Source organism: Athene cunicularia, assembly GCF_003259725.1.
Source record: "Athene cunicularia isolate RWA chromosome 20 unlocalized genomic scaffold, athCun1 chr20_part1, whole genome shotgun sequence".
Lineage (NCBI taxonomy): Eukaryota > Metazoa > Chordata > Aves > Strigiformes > Strigidae > Athene > Athene cunicularia.
The window spans coordinates 6,139,348-6,156,986 of record NW_020799125.1 but is presented as its reverse complement, the minus strand read 5'-3'; the positions used below and the strand labels follow the sequence as shown (position 1 = coordinate 6,156,986).

General features: G+C 37.0%; 1 protein-coding gene across 1 annotated transcript in view; it reads right to left on the bottom strand.

Annotated features, from left to right (window-relative positions):
• Positions 1-3,762, bottom strand: part of ZNF217 (zinc finger protein 217) — a 14,673-nt gene extending 10,911 nt beyond the window's left edge. Inside the window, exon 1 of the mRNA XM_026862209.1 lies at positions 1,999-3,762. Within this exon, the coding sequence (XP_026718010.1) occupies positions 1,999-3,373 (1,375 nt within the window). The 5' untranslated portion in view covers positions 3,374-3,762. The remainder of the gene's footprint in view (positions 1-1,998) is intronic.
• Positions 3,763-17,639: the final 13,877 nt, after the last annotated feature.

Genomic DNA, 17,639 nt, shown 5'->3' with positions numbered 1-17,639 from the left:
AAAAAAAAAAAAAAAAAAAAAAAAAAAAAAAAAAAAAAAAAGACAACTTTACAGGAACTTGACCGAGAATGGCCCATCTCAAAAATTCACACAGGTTATAAACTGTATTCTTTAAGTAAAGAATTTTTTAATTTAATTTTTTATTTTATTTATTATTTTATTGACTTAGCGTGAGCATGACAATACAGATTGTAAACTTGCTCTGAGCACCATGGCAAAACACAGGAAGGTGTTTGGGGAAGGAAGGCGAGGAGAAAGATGGATTTCCTTATTAATTTACAATATTGTTATTTCTCTGTTAATGAATGGAGTGTTGTGCCTGTATAACAACATCCTTAAGATATAACGAGTAATATTCTTTCACTAGAAGCATTAATGCTTACGCTCTGACAAAAATTTGGGAGTAAGAAAGTGACAGGGTTACTAGTTCTGTGAAACTTGTATTCAAGGAACAAATTATAAAAACTAGCTCCACTCAAGTGTAAGCAGTGGTAGTTACCACTGGAGGGCAGCAAGTACAGCATAATATCTAACAAGAAGGGGAAGAAAGCTTACATACAACACCCTACAGTCAAATCAACATGCTCTCTGGCGGGTTGAATTAGAAAAAAAAAAAAAAAAAAAAACACAAACAAACGTCAAGACAACTTCAGTAAGCTATCCAAGTCAAAGCTGACTAGAAAGCTACAGTGAGAAGGAAGATGTTCTGCTTGACTAAGACATTAGATACATAATAGCTTAGGTAGATTCTGTGAAGTTCCTACATGTTGGAAAGCTTCTATACTGAAAATGCTAAGTATGGCTAAACTGTGGCTGAGACAAACCATAGCTGTTTTAAACAAACAGATCATGTCTCAATAAGCGTGACTCAGCATCTCACAATGAAAGCTGTTGTAGTTTAGGATAAGACACTGAGAAACAAAACAAGCAAGTTAACATTAGGTAATAATTCCATTCCTTTGTTACTGGAGGCAAAATAAAAGGCTGCACATTACCAGAAATGGAAAAGTCAGTTGTGTGTGCCAGGACATTCTGTACGTTGTGTCTTTTCCTGAGATTATGCAAGTGTCTGCTCTTTAAATGCAGACTCAAAGCGTGTCACACAGACGAGTGCTAGATTAGCTAGCTAGAAGACACTGCTATTCCTTTGTGTCCCCAGACATGCAATCTTTTTCAATTAAGGAATCATTCAGTATCCCTTGTTTTTCTAAGACACTGTGAGATGCAGAATTAACCCTGGGTAACATACAGATTGAGCCCATCTATTCTGACAAAGAGAGCTGCTGGCAACCCTTCAAGGAAGAGGAGTTAAATATATACTTCCTTACATACATGACATCCACATATTAATAGCCTGCATGCATGTCCTCACACAACTAATTTAAAATTTCTGGCTCTGACATTTAGGTTTTCAAGTGACATACCATTCAAAAGAAACATAGAACTTGCAGTTTGACAGAAAATGTTTGGAATTATTCTTTACTTCTCAGGATCTTAAGAACTGCTGGTATCAAGCACTGGACATTTTCTGCCCTTTCTTGCAACATGCAGTGGAAAAAAAGTGAAACTGCAATGATTTCTTCAGAAATATTTGTAAAAACGTGCTGGACAAGAAGGGATATGCAACACTCAGAAGCATCCAGTAAAACTAAAGAATGTTGCTATTGCAGTTATCAAGAAGAAAGGAAAGGAGAAAGAGGTAAGTAAATAGTGACTTTTCCCAGACTGAATATTTAAAGTATTTAAATGATTCCAGTAACCCAAATCATAGCTGCAAGAAGGCCCAACACAACTTCAAAGATCTCCAAACGGTGGTGTCAGAACCCTTCTTTCTCTCTCAATTTTCTCTTTTCCTCTTCCCCCACCATAACATTTCCTATCTCTGGCCAAGTTTTGAAAACATAACCGAGAAAGACAAGATGCATTCTTCAGTCTGAAGAGTTCCTAAACAATACAGTAACATCTATTTCAAACTAACGTCCTCAAAATGCTACTCACCTAAATTAAGTGTTTCTGGAAGCCCATCTTCAGATCCATCTTCAGAGCCTCCTTCTATTCGTTCTGCTCCATTTTCATCCAGACTTGTGATTATATCAGCACAGTACGTCCTTGAAGCAGCTGAAGTCTCTCCATCAGTCCGCCTGTCTCTCTTATGTACTCTGGAATGAAGGACTAGCTGGTGGTATGTTCTGAAGGCTTTGCCACACTCTGAACAGTGTGTTGGTTTCTCTTTGTTCTGGGACAATTTAGAATCCATCTCAATAGAAGGCACTTCACCAGTGGGATGTTTCAATTTGTCTTGGGATAAGTTACCATTCCCTGTATATCCGCTGGTTTTATTTACTTTTGACTTCCCTGTAGTTTCAGCATGGCTACCTTTATTTGCATTCCAAATTTCACCAAGTTCTTCTTTATCGGAGGATGAATCATCATTGTCTGTAACTACTTCATGCCCTCGTTCTTTAATCAGGCCATGGCCAACTGCAACTTTACCTTTGGTAGCCAGCTGCCATGCTTGGTATGTGGTGAAAGGATCTAGTTCAGGTATCCATTTCACAGGTTTTTGTGATTTGTCATTTTCTGGAGCCACGTTTGGTCTTAAATTGAATAATTGAAAAAATTCCTCTTTCTGAGACGTTTCTTCTGCATTAGATTCACCAGTTGGTACTGATTCTTTGGTGTGCACTTTACTGTGCTCAATTAGAGTCTCTTTATTGGGAAATAGGAAACCACAAACCATACAGATTTTGTAAGGTGACGTTACATTTTCAGTTACATGCTCCTGCACCACCTCATTTATTGTTATGGGCATTTCAGAACTCTGTTGGTGCTTGTTTCTAGAACCAGGCTTTCCAGTGTGTGTTCTCATATGATTTTTGAGGAACCATGGCTCTTTAAATCTTCTTCCACATACATTACACCAATAGGTAAAAGAGTCTTTATGCTTTTTCATGTGCGCCTCAACATCAAAAGCCTCATCAAATGCTTGTCCACAAACTTTACAGCTAAGGTCTTCACTGTCCTTTTCATTGTTTGATGAAGACAAGTTTGTTCTTACTCGACATTTATCTAGAGGACTAAGATACTCTGCTTCAACACGCAGGACAGCTGGTTCACAAAGAGTTGGCCTATGCTGGGTTAAAACATGCTTACCAAGTTCTTCAGGATGTTTAAAAGTCTCATCACAAAACATGCAGTCCAGAGGCATGCATCCCTCAGCTTGCATGAGAAACTTTTCTTGCAAGCTTTTGTAAGAAATTGTGTTTGTTCCTTTTATTGTCATTGAGGCATCGTTATTCTCCATCTGTGCACCAACGGTACTGGCTATTCCATCCGGTCCATCCATGTATGCCAAGAGAGGCTGAGTTGGCATGTTTCCTACGTTCTGTTCCCTATTACGTGTTTTAATGTAAGGTTTCAGTTCTTTGGGGATGCTCACTAATCACAGTAAGGACACTTCTGAAGTTCTCCAACATGTGCTTACAAGTCTGCTAAGCTAAAAAATCTCTGCCAGGAAAAATATTTTTTTCACAAGCAAAAAATTACTTCTTTTTCAATTTTATCTGTGTTCACACATCACTGCAAGTATATCCACCGGTTGTTCTCTCAGTGACAGAATGAGGGCTTTTTTGAACTATTTATTCTGATTCTTCAAGTCTGTAGAAACAGTCAGTTGCACTTAGTTTCTTGTACAAACTCTTCAAATAGTTGCATTGGGTGAAATACACTCAAGGACAAGTTCAGTGCCACAAAGTACTCCAGCACCTGGAAAAGAGAGAAAATTGTCAGACTTTTCAAAGAAAAAGCATTGTCTCCCAAATAATGAAAACATTAGGGCTAGAGAACTATCGAATGCTTTTGAACACTTTTAGTAAATAGTCAGTGAGGGACTCTGGTCACTTTTAAGCCTACTGCAGTTGAAATAATACGGTCTTGAACATCCCTGTGTTCCACTACCTGGGCTTCTGTATTAAGATTACTATATAAAAGCAATACTTTTTCTACTATCTATTCTAAATTTATTCTTATCCAGTTATATAACTAAATATGCTAAAACCATATTTCAATACATCTACTACTGAATTCATAACAAGTAAATGAAGCGATCCAAAGTAACCTTTCCTCGAACCTGTGAAACCAGTGTTTACAGGGACAGTAAACCTTTACTTCTTTGTTCTCTAAAGGCCACTGAGCAAGACTTTTTTATCAAGACTATACAGCTTAGAATTAACTTTCTAGTTCTGGTACACAGTAACCGTCAGTACAAATCTTTGTTTTAAGAACTATTCACTAATACCACTACTCAAAGCTTTTACTACCATCCACAGTTTTACAATCTCTGTGACAATCTTAGGCTAGTACAATGGGATCATCTCAAAGTTTGAAATAAACTAATGACACTGTTTCTTGAACAGTAGTTTAGTATTTAAATCATCCAAGAGGGTAACTATTACATTTAAACAGGAAATGCTTCTAAATTCAAATTACATGCAACAAAAAGTGTGCTTTATTGATTACACTCAAAGGGGAAGGTTTAAGATTCCACCCGATTATAAAGAGTTATAAAGTTAATCACAACTCCAATTTGTAACTTTTATAGACTTAAGAGATTTAATGTCTGCTAGCAGCAATTAATGGCCACCACTCTGAGCTGGCAAATTATAGCATTGTGACGTTGAGGACTCTGCTTGATCGTATTTTTGGATAAGGGATAAGTCTATCAAACTAATACAAGATCATATAAACTGAAGAGGAATCATTCAGAGATAAGGCACATTTCCAAATACATGAATATTTAATGAAAAGAATGCATTCAAAATTTGACTCAAACGTCAAACTTTTGCAAATTATTTCATAAAAGACAGCTGGCCAGTGATTCACATTACTTGAATTAATATGCCTGAAAACACAATATGCTCTACAGTTCCTAAAGCAGAAGACCGTACAGGCAAAGTAGGGTTTTAAAATTCATCTCAACTTCCACCTCTGCCTTGCTTTTATTTTGAAAAAAAAAAAAAAAAAAAAAAAAAAACATTTGGCTTCATTTCAGTCAAATAAAGGGTAAAAATTCAAACACAACCCTGTAATAAGTTCAGGCTCCAGAGATTCCCATGACAAGTAGTTGCAGTATGTAAAGATCTGGTTATCTATGCAGCTGAGGTTACCTTCTCCAACCTTTTCTGATCAATGTTAGTTGGACAGAAAAAGGTGGTTTTAAGCCATTGAATCTTAAACCATTTCAGTAGAAATCAGCCAGTTCAGTGGCCCAAAGATGTTTGCAGATGAGGGTCCTGTAAGGCCATCTGCTGGCAGAGCCAGTATAACAGCCATGGGAGGTTAACGGGACAGGACATTTAAATCCACCTGAAGTGAAAAGGCAACTATCTATAGACCCAAGGTTTGATATGGTGCCTTCAACTATATTGGATACCTTCACCTACCACAGAACAGTCAAGCCCAGGCAAGATAACCACATGGGAAAGGAAACAGGACAACACATTGCTTGCTAGGAGTCACAGATCCAACATCTCAAAACACTTTACCCACTTTCTGCACTACAGCCTTGCCCTGAGAATATTCTTTGGTTTTAATTTGAAAAGCTAGCAACTACTTTTCCATCATCATACAGACAGCAAGATCCCATAGCCTAATGAAGATGGGTAAAAAAAACACACCAGAGTGCCAAAACAGAATAAAATTATTGTTGCCAGTTACTTGTCTTCCATTTTTTTTCTGTATCTCTAGACCTTAGTGCTTTCATTGTCCAGTCCTCTAATCCAGGTCTAGACAATTATCAGATCTGATACAAAGAAGCTTCTAGCTGTTTTTAAACCCAACTTATTTCAGGCCTGGGCAAAAGATTCATCATATGTTAAGTTAAACATGAATGGAGGGATCTTGGGGGGCATAGGGTAGAGTGTAAGAGGGAACAAGCCACTGGCTGACAGGTTGATGGTGATGGAACCTGGATTTTCTGCAGCCAAAGTCTCTTTTCTGTTTTTTATCCCCATTTAGTTTTCTCACTGCCATGATTAACACTTCCTCTCTGTATAATGACTCAAACATCTTTTCCAATAGGCAGGTTCAGTCTATGGTGTGACACTTCTCCATTGCTTCTATTGCAGCCTTTGCTTCTGCCTTTCTACCTTCCCCATTCAGTTTTGACTTTCTGGCTTTCACTCACCCTCTATATGCAAGTGAAGAAGCTGTAACAAAAGTTTGAAGCTGAAGTATTCAAAAAGCTTTCCCCTTTGTAAAACATAAGGAAAAACATATCAAAGGGTGCTGGTTAGCATGTTTTACTTCATGTTTAAACTTGTCATTTTGCTCTATTTCCACTGCAGTTTTAAGAAGTATTTTTTACACAGCAGGATAACATGCTTCAGCAAAGCTCATGTGCTTAAATGGCAACTATCTACCCGAAAACAATTTATTTGCAAACCAAAAAGTTAACATCAACTGAACACCTATAATCCAAGCAAGATTAAAAAAATTGAACAACCTTGAAGAGTTTAATGCATTTACTTTCAGAGTCACAGGTAAGCACTCTGCAGTAGCAGGTATAAGAATCATCCTACAAAAAGGCCAGAGGCATTTCTGGGGTATGAAGTCAGAGTCAAACACCAATGCCTAAAGTCCCATGTAGTGAATTGCTGAGATTTGTCATCAACGATTTCCTTGCTAGTGTCTACAAATACAGAAAAGGCTGATTACGCTTTATTATGCTCCCCACTTTGTGGAATTACAACAGGTACCCAACAGAGCAGCCAAAATTAAGTCACTGTAGAAAGAAAAGAGATGAAAACCAACAGAAATCCACAGTCAATTCTTATCCATTCTGGGATGAGATGAGTGTAGGAGAGACATCCTTGTAACACACACAGTTCTACTCAAACCTAACCTAGGATAATAGAAACATTTTGTGAAAAACATATGCTTCGAGATTTATTAGGCCCTAGGTTGATCACTGATGGGTGAAAAGTCCACCTCAAGCAATAACATTTTCTCTGGTAAACCCTTTGAAAACGGGTCTGTTTCAATCTTATCTCAGCTGTCTGAAAAACCAAACCTGTCCTCACAACTGCACATAAAAATACAGAGCATGTAACTCCTCAAGAGAGGAGTTTGGATCCAAATTTTATTGGGTATCAATAGGTTTGAACAAGCCCTTTGGAGACCTCTTCTATGGCTCTTCAAAGCACTTTACGCACCTCCACCAAGCCGTGTTAGCTGCTGAATGCTTTTCAAGCTTTCACTGTTTTTAATAGGAGGCTCTGAACACTTTTGAAGAACTGACCACAGCTCATCCTCTAGGCAGCATTGCAAAGCAGAGCAAGATATTCCTGTTTTAGGAATCTGAAATGCCTGTTTGCAGCTCAGGCAACTATTGCTCTTGGATATACTATCATATACAAGAGATAGTACCTATAGACTGAATAAAAAAATTGCAGGTAGCATTTCTGAAGAAAACTGCAGATGCAACTAGGCAGAACTATATTTAAACTGGGAAGACAAGATTAGAGCTTTTTAGCTCACCTTCTGACTTTAGTAATATTATTTTTGTATCCAGTGATTACACACTTTGCTCTGATTAAATATATGGCTTTTACAAGCAGGCATGATTTTATGCTCTTACTGTTTAGACAAGCTAACACATGCTAAAACTACAAATATCTACACCAGGATTTTATCCATTATTAACAAAACCTTTCTTCCTAGGGAAGATGCCTTGGATTTGAGGATCAAAATGCGGATTAATTACATTCCTGTTATTCAAAACCCTGTAAGCAGCAACAAAACTGCTAAGAGTTGTCTTAACGCTGTACTACTGCTTCCTTGGGAAAGTGGACAACCTGCAGTTTTGACAAGCACTGAATATTTGTGGCTGAAGGTCTGTATGTTAGTTCAAAAATATGCAGTACCTGGGGTTTCTTCTGTTGTCTTTCACTTTCAGAAGACAGAACAGACATGACGCCAGTATCAGTCAGAGATATTAAGCAAAGGAACAGAACAAAACAGGAAAGCCTTCCTTCCAATAGCTGAAGAGTGATAAATTCGCTACAGAGTAATTCAAGGTTCAAAACAAAGAATGACTATCCCTCCTCACAATAAAGTCAGTCAGGAAATCTTGACTTCTGGCTCCCCTATCCATTTGTAATAGTCAATATGGATCTCATGCCAGAGTCCAGGGCCTACATGTGCCAGTGGTTGCTGCAACTGCCTTGAGGTGAATGAGCAGGGCAGAAGGAACCTGCCTTCTCAGCACACCTGGACATCTCCTGGAGCGGTCTGTCCAGAAGCAGCAAATTCATCCCAACTGCAGGATGCCATCTATTGTACTTTTTTCTTCCAACAGTGGAGAGCCTGAACACTTAGCAAGCTTTAGTTCACAACCGAGTCATATTTAGCTATATGGCCTTTAGTCAAATATTTCAACAGGTTTGCAGCAATACCTATTATATTTATAAACACCACAAAACATATATAAATAAAGATTGAACTGGACAGATGAGAACATCTTGTTTTCATTGCACTTGCCACACAACCCAAGAACCACACCAAAAAGCTGCTGCATGTAAATGGATTATTAAAACAGAGAAAATTTTAATTAAGTGCCTGTAGAGAAGTTTAATTTATTTTTATTAAATTACACAACCAAAGATGACATATTACAGTCTCAAAGATTTATCTGGGAAATGACCTATCAGTAGTAATTTTATTGCATTTCTACTTCCTGCATTTCAAAATTTTCCTGAATATGTAATAAAAACTCTAAGACACACCTTTTAGAGAATAGCAAAGTCTAACCACTGAATTTCCCATTTTAAACACTACAGAGCACTGAAAATAAAAGTTGCATAGCTAGTATCAGGAAAAAAAAAAAAAAAAAAACAAACGACACCAACCTATCCCTTGCTATTTCGATGCTAACAAAACTATTGTTAAACTGTAAAAAGCAAACTGGAACAATTACAGAAGTTAACCTAGTTGCTGCAACACTTTCTTAAAAACAGAAGTGAGAAAACTAAGAGTTACAAGTAAGTATGATACTTAGTTACTGTTCTGTGTACTAGGAGATAAGTACTGGGACATAACTACCTCAACTACCTGTTTGCAGATCATTAAACAAAAGGCCAGTAGCAAAGCTATTGCTGTTTAACAGATGACCAGAGCTTCTTTTACTATCCTAAAAAGGTTCCATGAGGTTTCAAATCCTACATAATCCAGTGCCAGCAACGATCAAGAAGCCCGCACCCAAAAACCCATCAGAGAACAAGCTGCTGCAGATTAACTACCTGAATTTTTACTGTGCCTAATTGACTCAAGAAACTTTCATGTAACTCTCAATTCCGCTTTAAGAAAAATCTTCAGTTTTCCTCATGTTTCAAAAAGTTTTAGGATGTTAAGAGTCATTTTACATGAAACATTCTTTTCTCTCGGTATGTCTATACCTCAGAACAGGTTGTTGCTCTTTGGGCATTGTTAATGAAATAGATTTTACACTGCTGATTGCTTAGTGGAAACCACAATTATTTAAACACCTCTTATTTCAATATAAAAGTTTTGCTTTTTCAGAATAGTTGTTCCAGTTCTATCTAATGAACATAAAATAAAATCTACCAGTTAACATCACTTTTCCCTCATGGAGACCACAAATAAAAGCTGCCTTATGGATATTCTCTATTTTGTCTGGGCACATCTATATTCAGGTATGATATTGATCATAGGCAGAGAAGCTCATGCATAAATAAGTACAACTTCAAACTCTCAAAGAAAAGCCTGAGCTGAGGCTGAACTTAGCTTAAGAGCATTTCTTTAATACATATATATAATTGCATAAACTTAAGACAGTTGCACCACACCTAGTACACACAGGGGATATTAAGCAGAAATACCATCCCTAAGTAGCTGCTAACAATATTCAAGAGCTCCAAGTTCAAGATAGCACCTATAGTGTCCTATAGGTGCCCTACAGGTTGTGTGTGTCCTGTTTGCAGAACCCCTCAGTGACAACGGCTGCATTGTACCAGCAGTACTGGTGTGCTGTGGCCTTCATAGTCTCTTAGGTTTAAGTCAGAAAGTGAAGCAAAGCGTTATTGTGAGGTTCTAATTTACCAATTGCCCCAAAATATTGGTCAGATTTCCAAACAGCCACAGCATGAAATTGCAAGTTTGTCTCCACAGGTATTAGGGTTTTATGGCAACCACATAACTTCCTCTCTCCATTTAAGGAACGCATACAAGTCACACCTCACGCCATAAAGTATTATCCTTTATTAGATAGAAATGTCTTTCCTATCCCAATTTGAGGGAAGGATAGTCCCTAAATCTAGGGAAGACAACACACTATTTGCTGCATAGACTGTGACCTTTTATTCTGAAAGTGCAACTGTCCATCTGCTTACGACTTAAAACACTGGAAAGCTATAAAACTCAGCACAGATAAAACATTATTTTGCAGAACAGCAGAAGAGTCAGCTTTTCTTCATAACACTACATGAAGTCAATAACTTACTCTTCATTACTGTGCATTCTATTGCTTTCTAGGGAAGGGAAGAGCTACTCCCTTCTACCTTTTATCAGTATATCATTTTAACCAACTTTTCAGTTTATTTCTTTGTTAATGGAGGAGCATGTGAGTACACCTAACACTTTCTCATCTACACTTAGGTTTTTATACCAAGTGTTCAAGTACAAAAATGTTTTTTATTAATAGTTTGTTAACAGTTCAGTCTGATAAAGAACTAACATGAGTACTTTTAAAGGAAATGGAGATTTAGGGGGAGGAAGGGGAGGAAGAGAGTTGTTTGTTTCAGTTGCAGGAAAGATCAAAATGAAGACTGAAGACGTTCAGGTTGAAAAGAGAACATAAAAGATGACCCCAAATTGGAATTTCCACTCCCTAAAATTGCAAACTTAAGTCCCCTTGTTAGTCTTCATCCTTCAGGCTTGAAGTTTTTAAAGTTATCCTAAACTCAAACTCTTAGAGGGGTTTTCATGGCTTATCTTTCTATCCTGAGAGGCTACTCTGGTTTTCTCAGTTACAGTCCCTTCTAACAACACTGCAGAGCCTTTCAATGCAATAATACTCAGACATTTCATAAAAACAGAACTGAAGAGACATATACACCAGAACACAAGAATGTTATTATCCAGGCATTCTTCCACAAACACTTTAGAAAGATTGTGTTGAAAGCTCTTTTGTAGTCAGATAAAACAGACATACATGCAAGCCATTTTCCCCCAAAGTCTAGCAAACAGGATTTTAATCACCAGTGGAAAATAACTAGTAGTTAATAATGAACAATATTAGGAAAACTCCCTCCCCCCATTTCAGACATCTATACTAATAGAAACAAAGGATATCCTTTCTCTAAAAAACCTTTTCCTGTGGAGTCCCTTTTTCTTTAAGGCTATATGTCTAACAGTGTTTTGGCAGTGGATGGATGAGCTGAATGTGTCTCCTCAGTGAACTGAATGCCTCTTCTATCAAAAGATGTAATTATTCCTTTTAAAGCAGAGAACATATAAGCTTGCATCATTTTGCACATGTTTTTCCTCCACTGAGCAAGAGCAAATATAAAAGAGACTAATTCTTGGCATTAAAGGAGGAAGTGCTACAAATAAGTATTGACTTTTAAAGTTCAGAAGGACTGCTCTAACAGCCAGATTTTTTCCCTTTTTTCCCCTCTGATTAGGAGAGAATTTCTCAGGAACCACAAAACCAATGAAGTGGCCAATACCTGTTGTGGAAAGGCTGAAAGACACAAGAGTGATCCTATTTTAAATAAGTCTGGGACACATTTCACCACTGCTATAAGATGATGCAACTTCATTAAATCAAGAAGTTACATGCACTTAAACTGGCAATGACCCCTTACCTTACAAAACAGTTTATTGTTCTCTCCACAGCAGGTAAAGACTCTCCTGGTGGAGTGATGCATTTTTACTGTTGAGTCAGTCTCACCTTACATACACTGCCTTATATGTTTAGTCTTGGTTTTCATTTGAAAGAAGGTATTTTCAGAGACCTTAAAAGCAAATTTGACTTTTCACTTCTTGGCAGAAGGTTGTTCGGTCTCTCCAGCAGCCACAACTACAAAGAAGTGGTAAATACAGAGTTTACCAAATTAGACCTAATTCCTTATTACTCAAGAGCCAGGAGTTCCTCCGTGGCAATTATAGGCAAGTTACATCCCTTTGGGCAGCATAGGTGAAATAACAGGAAAAGGGATTCTTTTACTGTTCTTGGATTTCAGAGAAGTAGTCACTTCCAAAGAGTTCACTTTGTTAAGGTCATTAATCTTCCCTCATGCTCTCACCTGATTTCAACTCTGATTCTAACTCTTATCCAACACAGCTCAAACCCCTGCACCTTAAGGAAAAAAAAAAAAAAAAAAAAAAAAAAAAAAAAAAAAAGCAGCAACTTCTTATCCCTCCTCTCTGCAGAGCACTTTGAAGTCATCACTTTCAAACACATCCACAATTATGTATTTGCAAAAATCAGTCTTGAACGATGGAAAAAGGTACACAGTGCAAGGGAAAAACAGATACTTAAGTCATGCTCTGGACTAGCATCTGAAGGTACTAAAATAGAAAAGTGCTAGAAATAGACACTTCAAATAGCTGCCTCCTTTCTTCCACGCAGGTGGGAGATCTTCCAGAGCCCCACACAAGACTGATGAGACTGAATCTTTTAATTGTCGAGCATTACATTATCTCAAACTAGTGGACTGAAGGGATATATGCAATGACATAGTCTGACATACTGGGCTTCACAGTGCCAAACTGTCCTTAGAAAGGGGAGTCAGCATCCACGAGAAACTGACTTTTCAGACAGGCATTTTTATATACAAACTTTACTAGCATAAGGAGAAATGGTTAGAAACAAACAAATAGAAATTGTTGCTTCTCTGGACCACCTTACAATGGACTTAACATCATAGTCTTTGGATTACATCTAATTTGCTTCTTCCTACCCGTCTACCAAAAGAGAGAGGGGGCTGACATAATCCCAAGGATTTCACCCAAACAATTCCAAACTATCATGATAAAGTATAAGCACAATACAAGGGCCTTCACGTAGTTTATGTCAGAGGTAAACTGCACTCGCTTTATTACACTGAAAAATGCAAGCGTACCCATTGCGCATAAACAAACTCAGACTTTGATACTTTTAGTTACATAAAATCTTTAGCACATAGAAAATCTCTATCCAGTCAATTATTCACTGATAGCTGGATGGGTTTCTGCTCAAATCTTTAAATTCCACCGATCTACATAGATTTTCCTGCATATTCTAACCACATTTCCTCTTGTACTTTCTTTTGAAATTCTCAAGGCAGTCTGATAACCAATTCCATCTTCTGCAATGAACTCAAAGACATTGTATTTCAAAACAAGTGTCACTTATATGTTTGATTTGTAACTCATTTTTCACATGTATGTTGTTTTACTTTGAAACAGAAAGTCTGTTCTTGTCATACCACTTAACTTGCTGCCCCCCTTAAAAAAAATTAAAAAATGAGGAAGAATCAAAAGAGCTACATTTATGATAAGCTATAAACTATGCTCTGACCAAAGTCATATGATTATAACAGTAGAAGTTTTAATATTTTTCTCCCACCGAAATATACCCAGGTTTGGCCTAAACAAGTTTTCATCATCCACAAAACAAGATTATTTGGGAATTTCACTGAAAAAAAAAAGATGATTTTTCAAAGCAAATTGTTTTGAGAGTAGCTTTTTGTTTGGAGGGACACAAAAACCTAGCTAAGCTTAGGCTGGAAAAGTGTGATTGGGTTTTTTAATCCTAAAATACAACACATATTGAGACTCTTACACAGCTTGGTCATATCCTTTTCCTTACTTTTGTATTCAGTTGCAAATCTCTTGTGGTATGAGTCACATCTCTCTAAAAGCATGCATACAGTAGTCAGCAGAATCCCCTGATCGTATTAATGCACCAGAAAGAAAAACTTTTTTGCTACTAAAGTCACCTTAAAAAAGAGGGTCAAGGGTCATCAGAAATGACCCAAAGCCCATTAAGAGTAAATAGCAGTTTGAAATTAATGTAGTTATGAGATGTGGAAAGAGTATCTGATTGGAATGCTGATGTTCTAAATCAAGAGTCTCAAAAATAAGAGGGCTGAGCTGGCAAATGGCAGCCCTGCTGTAACTGAAATGTACTGTCTTGCTATATTTAAAGACAATACCTCAACAGTTAAGTATTAGAACATTTTAAGTGAGATAAATAAGCATAAGACACAGGCAAATATCCTTGGTTATTTAATCATCCTGAAAGCAGTGTGGAAGTGTGAGGGTGAGTTCAAAGGTCAAACTCTTCTTTCAGCTTCTTGCAAAGAAAAGAAAGCTTAGCCCATTTTACCTTAGGGAAGGGGGGGACTGTTCTTTCCATATGCCAGTGGTAGTTACAGCATTTCATAACACAGGAAAGAGGGAGTGTATTTACATATAGAGAGTATGGAATCTTTTACTAGGACAATGCATTCCAAATCAAGATTCAGGTTAGAGTTGGAACAACAAAAAGTCCCAAAGAACAAAGGGAAGTTAAAATTTACTTAACATTTCCCCAGAGCTTCTTAATTACAAACTCTCAGATTTTTGTAACTAAAAGTTTATTGTAATCACTGTTTTGAAAGTCTAAGTGAAACCCACAGTTCCCTTTTAAAATTATTTCCCCATGATCACAGTAATAACTTAGCACTTTGTTCATATAAAATATTATATTCATCTATCAGCATAGTCCTAAATGAAAATAATAGTATTAAGAAGATAGATTCTGAAGATTAGCAATAAGTGCTCAAAAAGGAATTTTTTTTTAGTGTGATCTAATGAAAGGAGAAACCAAAATGAAGTAATCTTTTGTGTAAGACAGTCTGAAAAAGGTGCTAAAGTTTATTATCTTCCTCCTTCTAGCCCCTACCCTAAATCTTGCTCTCCCCACCCCAACCAAAACAAAGCAAAACCAAAACACATTATTCACTTAAAATGAAGGGGAAAAAAAAGAAAAAATAATCCTCTAATCCAAAGCCTGGAAGCCATTCTCTAAAGACTACTTAATATGAAACTTTGTTTACAAGATACAAATATAGCCTTCTTACCACATTCAAAACCAGAAAACATCCACTTATTTAAAGAAATGTCTTTTCTATTTTGATCAACAAGGACGTAGGTATTCATTTTAAATTTAAATTCGGCCCCAATAGTGCCATATGAATGTTTTAAATTCATATATGATATGCACTGTTTAAGAATGTTTAAACAAAGGAAGTAGGAAAAGCCTCAAAATACACAGCAAAACTTAATGGCCTCAATTTTAAAATACATACTGATTGCAGCATGGCAAAATTATTCTCTTATGCTTACAGCCAGTCTTCAGAAAGAATAAGTGCAGTCAGTGTAGTAATTTGTCCCACTGGAAATTCTGTATAAAACATCTACCTAAAATAAACAAGGCTTCGCAGCAAGAATCGTCAGTTGCCATTAAGGACACACCTTAAAGTTCTTACCACACAGTAACTAAACAAGTACAAACTAGTGGTGACTGTTTGCTACTTTTGTCTTAAAAGTTAATGAGATCAATTCATTCCTCAGTATCAGATCTTAAGATCATTTTCTTAAAAATGCAAGAGACAAACAACCCCAAAACACGAATATCCAGGATTTGAGTGTCTGATGCTTTATCAGAATGCCTAAGGTTCTTGTAAACATGAATATAAATATTAACGTTTAAACCTGACACCACGTAATACTAAAAGGTAAAATGCTTAACTGCTCAGAATACTAGTGCTCTGTACTGGAAGGCAGCTGTTGTTCCCCTGCCTTTTCTTTTGTTGTGCTTAATCTCATGTCAAGTCATTCAACCAACTCCAAAGCGATGAAGACATAATTGAACAACCTTAACTAAAAACTGATCTACTGTTCTTAAATAGCTATATATACTGCTTAACGATTCAAAAAGGCTAACATAGGAAAAAGAATCTATAGAATTGAAATCAGCAACTCTGGTGCATGCAGAAGAGTTGCTTGGCCGTAGGCCAAGCCAATCAATAATCACTGTAATAACCATGTTTCTGAAGTTATTTGTTTTTCATATTCATCATCCTAAAAACTCAAAAGACAGAACTTGAAAACTCATACTGATTTCAAGAACGAGCTGAGAGATAGAAAATCCAAATATTTTGCACAGAATTACAATACTGCTCATAAAAAAAAAAAAAAAATGTTACAGAAAGATTAGTGATCACAAAGCACATTCCTGCTACAGATCTTAAAATATTGACTTAGTTACAGAACTAGTAAAGGGGAAGAAAAAAAATACCTCCTCCACCCTTTCCCTCTTCCCTCCCCCTCTGGCAAAGAATGCAGTTTATCCTACTTATTTGAAACTGTCCTTTTATATTATCCAAGGAAACTCTTAAACCTTAGTGTGGACATCACAAATTAAAGTATTAGTCGTATTCCCAAACCTACAGTTAATAAGAGCTCCTAAGAGCAATAAAACATGGCGTTAAAGCATTTGCAAGCCATTGTCATAGCACTGTGCTCTGATACCTTTGCAGACACAAAACCAGCCCCCACCAACCAACAAGCATGTAAGCATTGGTCAGCAAGTCAATGCCTGCTATTCAACTTGTAGTTAGGCGTTTTATTTCTGTGTCTTCCAGATCATATCACTCCTGCATTTCAGGGCCTAATAAAATGTGAAGAATGATATGCTCCCTCTCTCTCCTTGCATCTGAAACTGCGTTATTTCCCTCTCTTCTTTTTCACACATTCTTACAAAAACTTCCCTTTTCACATACTTCTATAAGAAAATATTTCACTGCATCTACTTCAGTTCCTATTTCTATTTTCGATTTTCACTAGATCCTTCTGCTACTGCCTCCCCCTCAAACCCCACTGGTAGAAACTGATGTAGTTTTAAAGCTCTCAAGGTCATTTCAGAAATGAAAAAAAAAAAAAAAAGTTGCCTTAAAAAACCTTTAAACACACAAAACCCCTAAACTAAACCCTTTTGAAATTCAAACGCCTTTCAGCAGCAGATCAATAACCCAACATAAAGATTTTTGTTCACCACCACTTCAAAACTATTACACTTCAATTCAAATACTTACTGGGAGTCACACAGCACATTTTATGGGATGGCTCATTAGAGTACATACAGACCTTACTTTGGCTGCAGGTTTTCTGTGTGGGAAACAAACAAAAAGAACCCCCACATCCCATCCAGAAACAGAAGGTCCAGTGGGTATCAGGGAACAGGAATGGAATCTAATCTCTAGATATTCTAGAATTTTATTGTCCTCGCTTGGCAACGTCTTTTGTTGCTGAAGAAGTCAGTTGAGGCTTAGTTATTTATTTTCTAAACTTCCTATTCCCCTTAAAAAAAAAAAAAAAAAAAAAAAGGAGAAACACGATGCCAAAGAAATTATGAGGAAGGGTTTAGTCCTTAGAAGACAAAGGTAAACGAAACAAAAACTGGCAAAACGGATCAATAAACTTTTCATTAACACCACCACCCCCCCTCCGCCCCATGAGCCACTTACTACAAATCCTTCTTCCAGGAACATCTTTGACTCACAAAGAAATAGTCTCTTCCCGCTCCACCCCCC